Source organism: Caloenas nicobarica, chromosome 1 (genome assembly GCF_036013445.1).
Source record: "Caloenas nicobarica isolate bCalNic1 chromosome 1, bCalNic1.hap1, whole genome shotgun sequence".
Lineage (NCBI taxonomy): Eukaryota > Metazoa > Chordata > Aves > Columbiformes > Columbidae > Caloenas > Caloenas nicobarica.
In genome coordinates this window covers 77150362-77169352 of record NC_088245.1, presented here as the reverse complement: position 1 = coordinate 77169352, position 18991 = coordinate 77150362, and the positions used below count along the sequence as shown (strand labels likewise).

General features: G+C 41.9%; 1 protein-coding gene across 1 annotated transcript in view; it reads right to left on the bottom strand.

Annotated features, from left to right (window-relative positions):
- The window catches only part of TTLL12 (tubulin tyrosine ligase like 12), a 28538-nt gene extending 13262 nt beyond the window's left edge, over nucleotides 1-15276 (bottom strand). The window contains exons 1-6 of the mRNA XM_065647884.1: nucleotides 15128-15276; nucleotides 8362-8537; nucleotides 6183-6381; nucleotides 4623-4782; nucleotides 3812-3945; nucleotides 549-625 (exon numbers count right to left, since the gene is read on the bottom strand). Coding sequence (XP_065503956.1) covers nucleotides 549-625; nucleotides 3812-3945; nucleotides 4623-4782; nucleotides 6183-6381; nucleotides 8362-8537; nucleotides 15128-15247 — 866 coding nt within the window. The 5' untranslated portion in view covers nucleotides 15248-15276. The remainder of the gene's footprint in view (nucleotides 1-548; nucleotides 626-3811; nucleotides 3946-4622; nucleotides 4783-6182; nucleotides 6382-8361; nucleotides 8538-15127) is intronic.
- Between the last annotated feature and the right edge of the window lie 3715 nt (nucleotides 15277-18991).

The following is an 18991-nucleotide window of genomic DNA, read 5'->3' as shown; positions in this document are numbered from 1 at the left end:
AACCTATAATTTAGTTATATCAAACTACATGTACTTGCTCCCCTGCTTTTCAGGATACAGGTTAAATATTTATTTTATCTTCCCACTCTCTGTCTTAGCTCTACTTGGAAACAAGATGACTAAGAATTTGTCCCAGGTTCTAAACTTTGAAACAGTCGGTTACATTCACACAGTGCAGAGAAGCACATGTACCTCTATGGACATACATCCTATAATACAGAAGTCTTTAGCCTCTCTTACACACTTTAGTTATACTCCTTAGTGAAAAGTGTTACATTATGCAACTTCTCTTTCACCCAGAAGAGTGGCACTTCATAAAAATCAATCAATCAAAATTTAGTTTTAGAAATTTCTATAAGTGATGATCCATTTACTCTGAAGGACCCAACAGGAACAACCACTAAGTCAGAATCTTAAGTAAATGGCAACATATCAACACATCTTCAACTTGACTCTGTTGTTTAAAGCCGGAAAAGGCTGTTCAGCCTCAGCACACTGCAATTATTACACTTAATCTTGGTAACAAAGCATTGTTTGCAGATACTTACTTGAAAACTTTATCTTTGTCATAAACTGGTGGCTTTATTGCTATAGGCAGTTTCTCCTTGTTTTCTGCTAAAATAGCCTAAAAACCAAAACAAAACCCACAAAAAATTACTATTACACAGAAAAAATGGGCAGCCTTAAGTCAAACTCCATAATATTCAGCAGATATGAACAGCAGCTTAGACCAAAATGAATTTTTAAAGTGTGCATAATCAAGCTGATAAAATAAGTGATGGAAAACAAACATAACCTTTAAGGAGAACCTACACGTGAAATATTCTGTATGACTCAATGTTCATCCAAGGGTTTTAATAGCAAGAGCTTGCTGCAATTTAGCCTGCTGAAGTTTTCTCAAATTGCAAACCTTTGCAGATAATTTTCTGCAATTCCTTTTCTCCATGTAAGTATTTAAATACACATGCACAGGTGCATTTGTAGTCACCATAAAAATGGCAGCCCATTTCCCTGTCTCATTGGTTCATTGTCTTTGATGCAAGTGAATTCCACCAAAGCTACATTTTGAGCAATATGTTGTGTATGTGCTGCTCAGAAAAAAAATCAGTACCAGAGCAGAGGCAGAAGGGAATCAGAGGTAAGAGGCTATTAGTAAAAAAGGAACAAGAAATATGGCTTCAAGATCAGGGCTTATCAACACTGTCGAAGCACTCTAAGAAATTCCTGTTTCTCCTATGCATTAAACAAAATATCAAACCAGAGATGATCATATGCAGTAAAAGACAAAGTTACTGTATTTCCAACAAAATGGAATATTGACTATTTAGCCATAATATTTTATTACAGATAACAAAAAAAAAAAAAGAGGCTGAAACCTAATTCTGCTCCTGTAAAAATGAGCAAAAGGCTTTTTGCAGTCTTCAGCAGTAAACACACTTGAAAAATATCACTCCATCTTACACCACTTCTGACTGGTAAAAGGAAATGCAAATTTGGATCATTGCTGATACCCTGCCAAAGGAAGTAGCTCACAGAAACTCTGGGATGGGAGAAATGCAGCTTGAGAAACCAAAGTAGCTGCTGTTCTGCAATGGCTGAGTTCCAGCTGTGGCCGACTTTCCTCATAAGTTGCAGTGGTGAAACATCTGCCCAGCCACAGACACACCTCTTTACCTTTAAAGCTGTTAGAGGGAGTATAATCATACATAAATGGAAAGCATAAACAAAACCACAACTGTAATCAAAGATCTTAGACATCACCTTCTAAAATAGACTGGACAGTACAAATACAAAATAATTCCTGCAGTCACCTAAGAACAGGAAGGGAGCCTGTATTTTTAAGAGGAGAAGACTACAATTTTCAGAACAGCACCAGAGGTTTCATTACTGTCTTTTCTGCAACTTGAACACAGGGAGCTGTTGCAGAACAGCAACTACTCTAGTCCCTCCAGGAGATACTTCTTCCATCCCAGACACTTCATTAGAAGCTGCCTCCCCTGACACTGGTTTCTGCAATCGTTGCCCCATCACTACCCATAGTACCATTTAAGTTACAGCCTTTGTGGTCTGTATGGGAGACCAGAATTAGGTAACAGAACAAAAACCAGGTAAAAGTTAAGTTGCAATGTTGCTGTAACAACTCTGTGATCCTTTTAAACAGAACATTGAAGCCTTCAGGTTTATTTAAAAGAAAATTACAATAAGAAATACAACATCCTTAGCTACAGTAAAAACCAACACCACAGTTCATTTAACAACAAATTATTATTTGCACATAGTATTAAAGCAGTTGAAGAAATTGTACAGTCACAGCAGCAAATTATTTTGAAACTGTATGACTTGCATAAACGTTTAGAAATATTTTCACACGATTTTACTTCCCTGCAGAACTGCTGGCTCACACATTAATGCTGTAGAAGTTTTCTGTACTTTTTCACACACGCAGTCCTACTTATGTGAAAACAGGGGAATTGGAAGCATCAGCAACATTGCATCTCTTTCTAGCCATCTCACTTTTGGTGTTTAAGGATGTGCTATGCCCTAAGCTATTCTTCCCTGGTCTGTCACCAGTTAAGACTTTAATCTACAGCTAAACATTCTAGAGTAAAAGAAAGCTCTGTTCCTTGGTTCTGGGATCAATATTTTGCTGTCGTATCTTCTCAACAGCTGAGTGGCAGAGACACAGTAAAGAAAAAAAGGATGCTTTGAGAACATGTTTTTAAGGTAGGGTGGTAAAGGAGGACACTGTTTGCCCATTTGCCACACGGAGTTTTTTAACTTGACCTGACCATCCCAAAACAGAATTAAAACCCATGCAAAAAAATTGCCTTATCTGAGATCCAGGCACTTTTGCCAAGAGAACGCCTGTAAGACATGAGTTTCAGGTGCATTACTGTTCCTCATCTATAAATGCAAAATATATCTATCCCTCTTCCAAAATGCAAAATCCCAATCAACCAATCTGACGTAGGTTATAAGACAGCCTAGCTATTTTGAATGCATACCCTTCTTTGGCAGAAACTTCATTTCTTACTATATATTGTTAATAAAAAGCTGGATCCAGCACTTTCTGCCTATCCTCTATCATAAGAAACATATAGCTGGGGTATAGATTCACCTTTAGAAGCCACATTTTGAATGCTGTTAGTGGCCAGCACAGTGTCCTCACAGGCGTCAGGTTCCTATTGTTTTTTTTTTTTTTTAAAAAAAAGAACCTCATGTAGATCTGGTTCATGAAAAGGAGATTACAAATGAAAATAATTTCACATCCTTAAAATACCACAAACCTTTAGCAGAAAGAGCTCAAAACAAAACAGATGAGTACTTTATAACAGTACCATCAATTTAAAGACATCTCTGCTCCAACACTTAATGGTTCTAAACCATGCCATTAAATGAGTGGTCAGGTTGAAAAATATAACCACTCGTAGAATACTGAAAGAAATCTTTTTGTAATTCAAGACTGACCAAAAGTGCTACAATAATAATTCCAATCCTATCCAGCCTATCAGACAAGGTCTCAAATATCTAACTGGAAGGTGGGTACCTCCCATGAAGAACTTTGTAGCATGCTTATAAAATGAGTTATACAATACTGCAGTAACGTATTAAAAATAGTTTGCGTTGCTTCAGTTTTTAAACAGTTAAGTATTATGTGTAAGACATTTCTTGTCTCAAAATGCTTTATTTGAAATGACACTCTATATCAATCTTTAAGCCTAAAAAGAAGCAAAATTGGAATTCTTGCAATGTTTTTACACATTACCTCTTTTTAAAAAGAGATAAAATATGAGATTTGTTAAAATTATACCTGGTAATGCTCATCTGATGGCTCTGGTGTAAAACAGTTGACATCCAACACTTCATTAGGCACCCATGGTAACAAAACACACTTCCTGATCAAGCGATCTGTCTCCCCATACGCATAATCACGAGTCACTTCATCTGCAGCAAAACAAGGAGAACCTTTTAGGAACTGCCTTTCCTTCTCTACTGAAAACATTCCTCGTGCCACATCACACCAATGACAGCTGAACAGTTAATAATACCGCACCTTTTAAAATAAATGCAAATTTAGAGATAGTTAAAGCACTACATTAAAACCGATATTATTTAGGATGCAAAAATTAGCCCCAAACCATCTGAGTTATGTCAGTTTAGTCAGACACTGAGCACTCATCTCCTCTGCATGATAGAGGCATAAGGTGGCCCCCAAACCAGGAGTAAATGGTTGGCCTGGCGTTTCCCAACTTCAAGTACTTGACTTTGTGACTCAAAACTACAAACACAGACTTGGAAGGATTTTTTTTTAAAAACCTCTCAGATAACCAAATCAGTAGTTTCACTAAGACAGTGATGCAAGATTGAAGTTCTCCATCAGAAAAAACATTAACAACATGTTTTGACAGATGAGGGCCTCTATCTCACATAAATTATGGCACTAGAAATATCAGGCAGAGAACTTTTAAATTTGATAGCACTGCAACTAAGTAGTCATTTTGGTCTTGAAATATCTGTTCTGTTGTGAAACGCTCAGCAATTTGTAAGAATATGGTGCATCTTCTGTTGTGGGCACAAGAAAACGCCAAACTAACTCTACAACTTTACAGACACATACTTACCACCAGTTTCAAGGTCTCTCAAAGGCCAGAGAACAGTGTAAGCAATTTGTTGAGGCATATAAAACAGAGGTGCTGTTGCAAAGCTAGGCTGATCTGAATGCTGAATGCGTGATCCAAATTCATCCATAATGTACCAGACAGGAACCTTCTCCTCGGCAGTCTGTACAATTAAAGAGAGTGAGACATCCTGCACATATCAATTGCTAGAAAAGCACCGCAAGACAGAAGGCACTGGCAGCATCCCCCTACACCATTTCTCTATTTCCTACTCTAGCCAAGATTGCGAGCAGGTGCTAAGTACACAGTAACACTCCCACCCCTGCAACTCTGAGGCTAAGCCAGCCTAGCATCCAGCCACTGCTGGGAACAGCCTGTTCCCATCTCAACTGCACAGGCCCATCCTCTTTCTTATGCTAGTGCTATTGCTTAAAACACCCACTTCCCCTCTACCAAACTAGCCTGTTCAGGGAGCTAAACCAGCAGAAGGCTTTTTTGGTTTTGGTTAGTCTTCCTGCATCTATCAGAACCAGTTCACTACAAGGATGGGTTGAAAGCTCACAGCTTAATAGTGAACAAGAGCAGAACTGCCCCCCTGCAACAACAGCTGGCTGTAAGAGTGTTGAGGTGGCAACATCCCTTCCTCTGCAACATGTCATGATAGAATCCTGAATGAATGAGTAAAACTTCAACTGCTTGCTAGCACTACTCTTGCCCTTTTACAGATGAGGAAATGGAGAGAGAAAAAGAGGGGGGGAAAAAAGAGGAAAAAGCATCACAATAACATAAGAGGTACATTGCAGGCCCTACAAAAAGAGATTTGAACTGAACTCTGAGGGTTGTATTCTCTCAGAAATGGCACATATGCACATGAGGGTGTTTGAAGGCTGAAGACCTGCTGGTACACTGCTGAAGGACTATGTAGGGCAGAGGGACCAAACCTGGTGTGGTCTTATTTGCACTACCTAAAAGTAGCAGCCCTTGGAGTAAGCTATGTTCAGAAACATTTAGGCTCCACTTTGAAACTAGCTGGTTCTCCCCTGAGGGTAAGCTAATATTTACACAGTACAATCAGTTGCCAAATACAAACCAGGAAGTTATTTGACAGTATCAATATATCCCTGGTATGTAAAGCACTCTATACAGGTGAGGAAAAGTACAAGCACAGGTGAGATGCACACTTTTATGTGAGACAGTTGATTCATGACAGATTCTCTCCTTCACTATGAGAAAGCTTGAGTAGAGAACCCCCACAGAACATACAAGCAGATCTCCCCCTTCCAGCCCTCTTCTTTTGCAGCACCTGCTGCTTTTGCAGCTTCCCCTCTCCATACAAACCCCCTCAAAGTTCTCATCAGAAAGCTGGTAGCAAGCCATTGTCCATTTTAGCCCTACATGGCATTTTGCTCTCCTTCCAAGCAGAAGTCCATTCTGAAATGCCTGTAAAGGACATTATTTGTATTGAAAACGTATATTTTCTTAATAGCCATATATTGGAAATGTCTTCTTCACTCAGGATTGCACAGAACTTTTTAGCATCCTAATTAGGCTTTAGAGACATACCCCTTGAGAAAGCTGGTAGGTCTGATTGTATTTCCACATTTCCCGCAACACTTGCTCAATACTGCCCTCATCTGGGATCTCTCCATGAAAGTCGATTCCCATGAGATTGGTCATTCTGTGCAATAAACCAGGTACGTGAAGCAGCTGCTGGCGGGCATGTTCAACACGGTATGTCCAGGCATGGTCGATGAGGAAGATGCTTAAAGAGAATTTTGGCAACATTACAACGGTATATGTTTACACACATATAGCCAAATATTCTGTGAAGAAGAGCTACATTTCCTCTCTTACTCCCAAAGTCACTCCCAGAGTACACACTGTGACATTACAGGTTAGGAACAACTTCCGAGCAGTAACATACAGTCTGGTTTTGTTTGAGAATGTTTATTGTGTGTTAGTTAGTATTTCCGTGAAAATGAGGAGCAAACACAGAACAGGGCACTCAGTTTGTAAGCCCAGTTCACTCTAAAGGCCAGGAACACAGGAGTTTCTTCCCTTTTGATCACTATTAACTCTACAGCATTAACCTGATATTTTTGCCTGAAGAAGCAAAACAATACACTATTTTGCAAAAGTATTTGAGGATCTTGTTAGCCATGAGCTCTGTGACATCTAACATCATCTGTAAAACCTAATGGAGAGATCTGATCATCAAAAGCCTGTATCATTTGCAATTAAAAAAAAAGGAGTAAGGTTTTTTTATTGTTTCTCCTTAGGATTTTTGGGGTGTGGTGTTATCCTCCCCTCCCACCCGCTCAGGCCTTTTTAGAAAAAAAATGCATTGTTTTACAAGAATCCAAAACAAAATCATACACAACTGGCACAGCTTCCCTGGACGAGTTTAAACCTTGTTTAGACTAAACGATTTTTATAAAAAACACAGTTATTCAAACAAAAGGGTTGTCCACGCTTTGGATATATCCTCTTACTGAATCAAGTCAGAGAGGAAACTGAATTCTACTTGCTAAAAAATCCCAACAAAACAACGAACAAACAACCTCACCACCATCGATATTTCAGCAAATTAAAAACGTGTCAGCTACAATATACTGAGTATTCTTCAACTATTATTGTATCTCAGATTCCACATACAGAAGAAATCTCATTTAATGTTAAAATTAAAGACTCCAGAGAATGCTAAAGTCAAGCTCTTTGGAAATCTGTTAGCAAACAGGTATGCTGGTGTTCTGCTCCTACATTCCCACACATCTAAATGCTGCAAAGCAGCCCCAGGATTATCACTGGAGCTGTTCTGAACTTAAAAGTGTGTTCTCAGATTTAGAAAGGCAATGACCTAGGTTAAAGCAAGCATGTAAAGGCAGATACCTATGCTCTATGTTGTTTTTACTCATGAATGCTAAATTTAGATTGTTAAGCTTTGTATGTTTACCTAAGACCTAAAAAGTATTAAAGTTCTGGAAAAGAAGTTTCATAGAACCGAGCACAATTGTGTTTGTATCTCCATCAGAGCTGACTTCATCTCACTGCCATTTATTAACCTACGACAAATAGCCTGTTCTATGTTTGAAATCAATAAGAACACAAAAAGCTGTGTTGTGACACTAATTTGTTTCTTACGCAACTTTTTGCTAGTTTTACAGCTGCATAGTAGTGTCATGTTCACAACAGATAAGCTGATTCTGAAGAAAGCCAACAGCAACTTAATGTATTCAACTATATATGCATGCACAGCATGCAATCACATGATCACACTCTCAAATTATATTTTAGCCAAGTGGAGGAAATTTAATATTCCATGGATAATCACTCTGAAGCTGCTTAGTACCTCCATTAGCTTGAGATTTGTGAAAGTCACTATTATTTCTTCAATTTTTTCCATCCCCAAGAGCACAGTCTTGCAGATACAAAAGTTTTTGTTTTCTTTCTGCAGAATTCATGTCAAGCTTGCCTTTTCCCTATTTTCTTCCTCAATTTACTGAAACTGATTTCTAAGCATCATCCTGCATGATTTTAAAAAGAACAATGTTAAGATATTTGCACTCCTAGTACCCTTTGCAAGATGTGCCTCATAGCATGCACACGTCACTCAGACAGATACGTCTTATAGCAAAAAAGATTTCTGAATAGGATCAAACAAGTTTTAAAGCAAACTGTCTGTATCATTTTAGGGTTTAAGATTACTCAAAGACTGGACACTAGTTCCAAAATCACTACTCACCTATTGGGATTGGAGGCGTGAAGCCCGTTCTCATTTGTTACGATAACTTTGAAACAAGGTTCATTTCCAGGATTTGGTTTCTTTTTAAATTCTTCTTCCATTTCTTCATCACCTTCTTCATCCTCATCCACCTCTTCTACTTGCATGATACCAAAGTAGTCCCCAGCATCGAATACCTGAGATTGAAAGTGCACAAAATATCAAGCAGTAGTTTGAGGGAGTACCCTGATATGCATAATGCAACACCGAAAGGCATTTGTAGACAATTTTGGCCCATAATCTGATAAAAACTGGCATTTTCAACTTAACAGATAAATGAACAACAGTATTTATTCTTTCACATTTTAATGGAGTTGTTTGTTTACGAAGTTTCTTTAGTTAATATTGGCAGGAAACTTTGTTGGTTTCTTTGGTACCAATAGGTCTACTGATGATTGTTTATTAGTTTAACTCCTCATAAAGAACTCTAGAAGGTGAAAACATAATCTTTGCTCAACTTTGCTAAAATCGACAATTTAAGACCTGCAAAACCAGGTATTAACCAGGTATTACCCAGGCTCCAGAACCATACTAAAATACAATTAAGGCCTCTGAAGAAAAAGAGCTTTTACCACTCCCATTCTGAAATGGTTAAGAAATGTCAGCATGTTTCCCTCTGCTTCTTTCCCTACACAAGGAAACGTCTGTGCTCACTCACCTTTGGATAAGCTGGGAGATTCCTTAAAACTGTTCCAAGTTAAGGTGGAGCCAATGCTCCACCAATGCTCTACCAATATGCTGAAAGTGGTTTGTTTGCATTTTTGCCTACTATGAATATAACATCTTGATCTAGAACCTACATAAATTAAGCAAGTCACTACACAAGTTTTCATTCTGCCAAAATCTTGTCAAATGGTAGGCTTGCATATCTTTTGCAGAACCGAGATGCTATGGACAACTTTTGTGATTTTGAAGTAAACACGCTTTTACGAAGAAAAAGATGTCCGAAGTCTCAGAAGTGCTTTCAAATGGTTTCATAAGGAGTTATTTTACCAAGCCATTCACACACCACATAACGAACCAGGCAGGAGCAAACAAATAATTTGTCTCAATCTAGTCTCATTAGAAAGCAACAGGGAGGGAGAACGACCTAGAAGTATGACCTCTAGAGTTACTGGTTTAACATGCCAAGGTACACCTAGCCTCCGACATTACATTATTAGAAGTCTTACTTCTAGACATTAACAACTTATTAGCTGCAAAATCCCAGTGACAAGCTCTTATTTGTTCAAGTGATGGTTCCTTCTGGAAAAATATTTCTGCTAAGCCCCAACAGGAGGGTGAAGAAATCAACTCCATATTTGTAAAGCAAGGCCACCTAGGCAAAGCAGATAGCTGCCTAAAGGCAGCTAGCGAGGGAGGAAAGCAGCAGGGAAATACACCTACTTCAGATCTTAAGCCACAGCATGGTATCATAAACCAGATCCAAGTGGAGAAGTGCCTGAAACTCCCTTCTGAAGAGCAGAGGATGGTATTTTCCTTTGGGCTGGGGAATAGAAAAAGAAGATGCCAACAATATGTTGGCTAACTTCACATATATTTTTTTTTTAGGATAAAGAAAATTCCTTTGCAAACAGCCTCACTAGAGATTAAAAATACATCTATTTAAAAAAAAAATCAGAAACTGACTTAATATCTTCCAGTTCAGCAGGCATCAAAATACCTAGCAGTTCTGGTTTATCTCTAGTTTGCCAGTTTTGCTAGAAGAGGATAACATTACTCAGTAGTAAGCAATATCACAATCTCTTGCTGTTGTAACAGTAGCCACCAACACTTCTTAAGTCTCTGCTCAGTTGCTTGTAAAATTCATAGTCATCCATATAACTGCAGGCAGGTCCCCGCAAAAGAAAAAGTCCCTCCTGTGTGGCCATAAGTGATGCTCACAATTCATTTTTATCAGGTTAGCTCCCAGCTGGATCAGCTCCCCGATACAGCCCACCAGACAAGTGCTCATCTTGGCCCACAGCAGACAGCAAGGCGCAGCAGGGCATACACACATTCCACTCCTCGCTGAAGCGACACTTCGCTGCTCCCGCTGCTGGATTGAGAGCTGTCCTCATCAAGCTCACCAGATAGAAGAAGCAGCAGCAGCTAAGTGACTGGCAGTCATTAGAACATTAAAATAGCAAGTGTGATTCACTGGAGTTCACTTGACACCTGCTACAGTATGGCACTTTATATGCTGTCTATACTTGACATTTTTTCTTAATGAGTTTGTGAAAGTGAGGACATGAGGTAACCCAGCTGCTGATGGGCAGATTAGCCTTCACTCAGCACATGCTCCACCCACTCACCAAACACTCATGGCAAATGTTAATGTCAAGCTCTTCTACAGATAAGGCTTTATATTTTATTAAATGTCAACTCCAGACTTAAAAGTTAAGGGGCTCCAAATCCTCTAAGCCAAAATTTTGATCTCTCTCTCCAACAGAGCATCAGTTGCATGAGACTGTAGGTTTTTTTGCATTTAGCTAAAAATCTCCACTTTTAATATCTTTTTAGCAGAATTATGATTAGAAAAAAACCCAAACGTCCTAGAGAACTTATAACCTTAAAAAAAATGAATTCGCTGTATTCCTCATCTGAAGCAATTTATGCTTCTCAGAGCAGCAGCTCCAGACCACCTTAATCAGTGGCTTTTTTTGAGGTTTTCATTGGTGTGGTGTGTTTTCGCTTTTTTAAATTCATAATTGATAATGCAAACAGTTCAGTAGTGAACTGACCAGTTTTGCAGAAGTGCCTGGTTGGCAGTGTGGACACACAGCCTGTTGAGCGGGTGGACAACACTGCTGTCTTCCTCTCTTCCCTCCTCCCTTTGAGAGAGCCTGTCACACTGTGAACCTACCAGCGCAGCAACTCCATTAAAGGAATCTTAAGCAAAAAAACAGATGGATAAGATCATGTCACCAAATTGAAAAGTATAACCTTTTGCCTGAAGCAGAACAGAGAGAACTCACATGAAGTACTCCACCAGAGCCAGTAATAATCTCTAGAAGACAGCAAAGGGGTAGCAACACATTTCAGTGTCACAACTATTTGCAAGCAAAACATGCCTGGGCAAAATCACTCCCTCTTCATATGCAGGTGCAGTTCCAGCCTAACAAACCTAATGAACCAGAGAACGTGATAACAAAGCAGGCACGTGTCATGACAATTAGCACACAGGCATCTTCAGCAAATTCCTTTTAGGCACTTTGCAAACTGCTTGGAAGGCCACAGGTAGCCTCTGAGCAACAACCTGCTCTAGAAAAGGTAGTCTGGTAAGTATTGACCATGCTGCATTCCTTCTAGTAATGAATCAAAAGCCTCCATTTCTAACTGGGATGAAACTCTAAGCAGTCCTTTGCCAGTGACATCTCAGGGCCACAAATATCTTTCTTCAATACACAGAAGCCTGTGACATAACTTAGCATATGGCTGGAAAAAAAAAATAGATGCAGGCACTATATTTACCAGGTTTGTAACCAGACTATACACTTTTTCTCCAGTAACATAAGAAAGAACCACTGTATCAGAAATACAATTTTAGGGTTTATGGGAAAAAAAAAAAAGTATGTGTAATAATTTACTAAGTTTCTCCCAGAAACACAGAAAAGTTTGCTTCCCAACAGACAGGGAATGCTAAATGCAAAATAAGTAAAGGCAGGTATATCTAGCAGATATACCATGTTTTAAATGAGCAATCCAATCCAATTAATGATAACATGAAGGAAACCTGCTCCAGCAGATCTTAAGGTAAAAAAAACAAAAACAAAACCAAACAAAAACCCCTCCACTTCTCTGGCAGGCTTTAAGGTATACATAGGAGGGAGGGTATATTCACTCTGTATGTTGAATCACGTGTGTGTGTTGGAAAACAGCTGCCTGGGCTGGGTTCTAGAGGTACTGATGCAAGAGAGATTTTTATCTGTATTATAGATGCAAATTTTCCAAGTTCAATGCTAGAAAGTTTTAATCTTCGCAACAGGTTAGGACAAATGAAAAATTCCTCCCACCTTCACACATGAAACAAGGAAACATCCTATGTTCCTTGTTGCACCGAATTTTTTTTTCCCCTCCAGTTTATATTTATTACCTAGACCCCCAAAACATTTTCAACCTTTCCTTTCACCTCTTTCTTTACTGCTGCTCCTCCAGCCATTCCACATGGTCCAGTTCTAAGTAAGGTATGGCAGCTCTGTCTCTGCCCCCTCATGAGCTAATTTCCCCTGGACACCCCAGTCTTCTCCATATCCTTTTGCCTTTCCTTCTAGATAAAACTCAGAAGCTGAAACAGTAGAGACAAGTACCATCAGCAGCCTAGTTTGTCCTCCTAAGCACACTGAAATAATTAAATCTTTCTCTCCACATGTACTGGAACATTTAGTACAAAAGAGGATGGTCAGCCACCACTGCAAGCAAAATGAAACAGGAGGAGCAGCCTGACACCTTAGGGCATATACTTTCTTCATCTTGTCTTTCTCCACCCCAGCCTCTGCAAAAGGATGAGGATTATGGGTCTCTTCACTCTGTTCTCTTAATTTCTAAATTTCACCCCCCCCCCGTCCCCAGCTGGTAACATGCAAGTATTTCAGCCACAGGACACAAATCTGAAGTGTGTGTAATGTCACAGGAGAATTCTAAAGTTCAATAGCTACCTCTAGCTTCACAATACTGGTGTATGACGATGCAACAGTTTGCAACTTTGGGTTGCCTCGCCAGGTTTATACTGCCTTCTATTTCATACCGTTCCAGTACATCCCTTCTCTACCTTCCCATTTCAGTAAAACAGTGGATATTCGCTTGCTTGAAGTCAGTTGCACATATGCTTGTTGATAGAGGTATAATAGAACAGGAAGTTTGTGACTGGGCATATGGTTGAGCTAGTATAGATTCATTTTCTCTGTAATACACATGTATTCCTGTTATTTGCAGTACCAGACGCACCAGTTAGAAAGCAGCAGGAAGATATTCAGACCTTTCCTGACTGTATGTGCTACAAACACTCAGATTATATGACTTGATATGCTTCCCTCCTGTCCCAGCTTTGAAGCTGAGATGGGGAAAACTGTTCAAGTAATTAGAAATTAGTTTACTTGTACATGTGTGTTAAACTACAGTCCCCCCTCCTTCCTCACTGTCCTATACTTCCTGTTCAAACTTCACATCCCGTCTCACTTGTTTCTCCACTGCTCATCATGCCCACCTGCACCCCACCGCTAGCTCCCTTTTCTCCCCATTCCCCGAGGTTCCCATCAGATCTCTCTCTCTCCAGGACTGAAAGTTCACCTCATTCTCATTTACGTCTTCAGGTAGACTCCTCCAGACTCCCTGGAGAGCTCTCAAGTCTCCAGACAACTAATTTTGAGTTGTGTCTCTTTCCTGCCTCAGTTTCTTGTTCCTTCACTCCAACAAATCCAAGACAGCTTTCCTTGCCACTGAGGCTTGCTGCCTACAGGCAAAACAAAATTTCTAAATTCAACTTCTGTCTTTACAAGCTCTTTGTCCAAAATTACTCCTTTAACTTTGTTCCTCTTCCATTTCTCATCACAAATCTCCAGGCAGCAAGCAGATGGTTGCTAAAAACACACGTGAAAATGGATTCTCCATCCTGAAATTGCCTGTGCCTCACGGTCCCTTCAGTTCAGGGCCACGTCCAGAGACTCCTGGTGTCAGCTTCAGCTGAAACATACCCAGCCCCTGCAAAGGGATGGTCTGAACACCCTCTGGGCACAGCTATAACAGGGGAACTCAAGAAGGCCGACAAAGGGTATGTCCCTAAATTTATGTCATTAGATCTGAGTGGTGATTTTACAAAGGCTTAAATCTTGCCTACAATTTGGCCTGACAGAGTGTCACACAGCACCACCAGTCTGACATGCTCTACAAAGCAGCCCTTACATTGTTATTGTTTTAAACATTGCCAGAACATTCTCCTACCAACATCCCCGTTCTCTGCAAGAGCTGAACGGCTTTTACTCAGACCAGGAATAAATGAACAAACGAACTTGCCAAAAGCACTCCAGAAAACAGCCTCAGAGAGGTAACTTGGGCATACGCAAGATGAGCTGAGTTAGCTCTGCACAGTTATAAATGATTGAGCACAGGGTAGACCAGCATGGAAGCAAAGAGAACTGGGCAAAAAAATATCAGATAAAAACCAACGCAAACCACAACGCATTAGCATATGGCAACATCCTGACTTTACTACTACCACTGTTGCTTTTCTAAACGCCTCTTCTGGCAAAAAGGTCTGAAGGCTTTGGGACGTATTCATCACCTCTCCCCAGTACTGGATATCCAGCTAACAGGGTGCCCAAACGCTTTCAAGCTTTACGCTGACAACGATAAGATGAAATTAGATATGCACAACACACCTCGTCTCTTACAGTTCCAAGCTGCAGCCTCGGCGGCGCAGCCAGCACGAAGCTTTCCCCGCCCTCCCCGCAGAGTAACTTCTTCGCTCTCTTCTTCACCCCGGCTGGGAGAGGGGGGCCCGCTCCCCACCGCGCTCTCCGAGAGGAGAGCCTGCCCCCCACGCTCCCCTCACCACCCCGGCGGGGGCTGCTTCACACCCAGCTGGGGAAGCGAGGAGAGGGGACCCCACGCCCCACCGTCTCCTCACTGAGAGAAGCCCCTTCGGCGGGAAACACCGTGCGGCGCCCCCTCCCTGACCCCCGTCGAAGGGGCTTCTCTCAGCGCCGTTCCCGCCCTCCCCACCCCACCGCAACAGCCCGCGACCTCTCACCTCGCCACGCAGTTTGCGACACAGGCTCTCCCAGTAGCGCCCCGGGACCCCCGAGGCGCGGAGCGCGGCCCCGTGCAGGGCCACGAAAGCCGCCAACTCCTCCTCACCGTCCCCCGACATGGCCGGACGCCGCCGCTGCCGCTGCCCGCCAGGGACCTGCGCGCGCGTGGCGGGGGCGGGGCGTGGGCGGGGCTTCGCCGCGCTGAGGGGCGGTTGCGGCCGTTAGCGGCGGCCGTTGGGCGGTGTCTCGCCTCAGGGCGGGGCGCAGTCAGTTTCCAGTCAGCCGCGGGGAGGAGGGGTCTGAGGGGGATTTCGTCTGTGGAGCCCGTGTGGGCTCTGCTTGTCATAGAATCATTTGAGTTGGAGGAGATCCTCAGGATCATCGAGTCCAACCATAACCTAACTCTGGCACTAAACTGTGTTCCTAAGAACCTCGTTGTAGTAAATGTTAGAGCGACCTAGTGATTCCCGTTGCTAGTTAAATGGGATGGCAGATGGCTCATGTTATTGATAAGGATGTTCTGAGTCTATTTTGAGGAAACCAGATGTATCAAAATACAGGAACAGGAACAGATAAATCATGGACTGAAGGACAAGAAGATGACCAAATGGGGGAGATAATAGAAACGTCAGCCAAAGCCAGAAGGACAGTGATTTTTTTCTACAAGGACCCCCGAGTTCAGATAAAGGACAAACTGAGGAAGATGAGAGCCTTCATCCTGACGACCACCAGATGGGGAGAGAAGACCCTAACACCAAGACAGAGCATGCGTATCTATTAGTATGAGCACGTATTAGTAGGTGGGATAATTCCCAAAAATAGAGAATTGTAATAACAAAGGAGGGGTATATAATGACCACTAAAAACTTTGTCAGGTGTGCGTGTAGGTGGAACGCAGATTCCCCACGCACCCAGCGCTGCTTTGCTTATATCTACTACAATAAACTTCTCTTGAGCATAGATTCTGTCTGTGTCGAGTAAGTTTATCTATCACATTCGTCTAAACACCTTTTAAACACCTTCCAGGGATGATGACTCCACCACTTCCCCGGGCAGCCTGGTCCAAGGCCTGACAACCCTTTCTGTGAAGAATTTTTCTCTAATATCCAATCTAAACCTCCCCTGGCACAACTTGAGGCCATTTCCTCTTGTCCTATCACTTGTTACTTGGGAGAAGAGACCAACACCCTCCATGCTACAACCTCCTTTCAGGTTGTTCTCTCCTTAAGCTTTAGTAAAAACACAGCATTCGTGGTGCACTGCTGGCTGCAAGACTTCGAGTTTCCCAGTGTTTTGCAATGATGGGGCATTTTCGGGAAGGGCCCAGCTATAACCCCTGAAGTGGGTTACAGGTGGCGTGTGAGGGGGGCATAACTGCTGGTCACAGCACGGGCAAAGCTTCCTTTGAGTTGTGTGCGTAGAGGAAAAACTCGCACCGCATATAGTGCCAAACGGTCATTCTCTAAAATAAAGTTGTGTGGTGGTATGTGGTTTGTTGTTATTTTTGTTTTGTTTGTTTGGGTTTTGTGGGTTTTTTTTAACTTCGACAAGTGAATTTTAACATACAGGCCACTCTTAAATATCTCTCAGTGTAAGAGGAAGGTGTGTTCTTTGCAAGCACCTGTAGCAGGGGGGTGGCTTCCCAGTATTTTTTCTTGCACTGTTTATTCATAGAAAACATTTGTAAGAAAACCCATTCCTTCTCAGATTTTGTAGAGAACAGTCTAAACCAGTTTAAGCTGTGGCTCCCTAAACGTTATTGGTAGCTTTGGTCTTAACTCAGGTGTGGTAATAAAGCTACAAGAGCAAAGCAAGGTGTCTGACACTGGTGGCTGCTGGGAGCACAGGCCAGGGCTTTGCTGTGCCCACTGTTGTGGCCGGCCAAGGGCTGCTGCTGGGAGCACCCACATTGCACCCTCTGCGGATTGTCTGCTACAGGGACCGCGGAAACTGCTTTTGCTGCCAGCCTATCCTCAAAGCAAGCCAGGATCGGACTTCAGCGCCGCTCCTGCTGGCAGCACAGCACCCTGCTCCGAGGGGTGTCCTACAGCCCTGGAAATAAAAGGCAGGTTCTAGAAATGGGAATTTAGGGTCAGTAGCTGGTCAAGAAATCCCCAAATTCATGGAGAGCAGTCAACGGAGAATGTATATGAATGCCATGTTGAAGAAATACTTCTTCGTTCACTGCCATATCTTCTGTTGCTGCTCCGGTGTCCCAGAGCAGCAATCGGTCTCTCCATATAATCACAGTTACCAAGTGGAAGGTCTGTATATTAAAGTGCTGCAATAGAAAGAGTAGAAAGAGATTAAAAATGATGCCTACATGCTGTAACTATACATCACTGTTCTGCGGTTGAGGATCTAGCACAATTCTCAGGTGGATATCTGAATAGTAAATGCAAGCAAATCTTCCTCTGTGCCTGAGACTCTCTCTGCTTCACCACGTGCTGTGTTCCCACACTTCCCCAGCATAAAGGCTTTACTGGGATGTCTCTAAGGACACCTACCTGATTAAACAGCAGATCAAAAAATAGTTGTATTTCCAGTGTTCCTTGACTGCATTCTCACCGTGCTACTCTGAGTTTGAGGATGTTTTTGCTAGTATTGTGGTTTGGAAAAAGAGGACGGCTATGGTGGTGATCTTGCACTAGTATTATAAAATGTGGAGACTGGATCACTTAGCAGTCCTCATGGGAGTCCTGCTTACCAACAAGGTTCCCATTGCCACCCTTCCCTCATTTCTGTCTTTGTGATAGGCTCCATACCTGACAGCATATTACATATGTGCACAACATGATATGGTTCTACACAGCCTATATCAAGGACAGCAAGTTACACATCTTGAGTTTTTGCATAGATTTTGTTCACTATACAAAATGTTGTCTCAAGCTGGGAGTGTTTACTACTGCTAATTTGAACTGGTTATTTGTTTACTTCTTTTTTTGCCAGATGACTTTACAAATATGAGATAGTTCCCTGAAAATATATAACAATTTTATAGTTAAGTCAAACCTTTTAATTACCAAAAAAAAGAAAAAAGGTCGATCTTCTTTCACTAGACAGACCAAGTAAGATTAGTGGGATGTATTTTCATTTCTTTGTTCAGTAGAGCCACAGTGATCATGCCCTGGCCAGAGGCAAGGGGAATGTGATCCTGCTCCAGCATGACATTTACATAATTCTTTTTCTTGCCAAGTACAGGCAGGTGTTTTCTCACTGGTTGTTTGCACTTCCACCTCACTTCGGGTCGGAGTTCTGGTGGCTGTCCAGCTGTCCAGACTGTTTGGGTGAGCTTGCAGGTCTGGGGGCAGGCTACAATGCAGCTGATAAACTCTCCAGTGATAATAAGACACAGTCAGAATCACTGGGGTCAGGAGTAGGTAAGACCCTGAGACACCGAGCAACTCTAAGTGGGCTATTCCCTTTGTCCAACAGTTACCTAATGCACTTACTCAGCTGCTGTCCTTGGCAGCCTACCCCACTGTTCTGCTGGTTTTCCACAACAGGACTAATTCCTGGAGCATGGAGCAGAGTCCAGCACTCGCCACTGTCCTGTCACTGCTCCAGCTGCACAGTGAGGCTTTTGCAAGCAGTCGTTCCTACTCTGTGGCATAGATCACTTGTGATGCCTGAGCCGTAGCCCAGAGATACCACTGTCAGCCTCTCATTATGAAAGCAGGTTTGTGGATAATCTTTGTAAAGAAAAAGTTACCACAGTATGTTATTCTCATTGTTTTCTTAGGAAGAGTGACTAATTTTCAGTGCCTGCACAGTGCAGTCTGTACTCAGCCAAAGTGCTTGTTAAATTTAATGGGTTACTTCACATAGGTATTTGAAGAGAATGCAAAAAGTTCTCAGCAAGG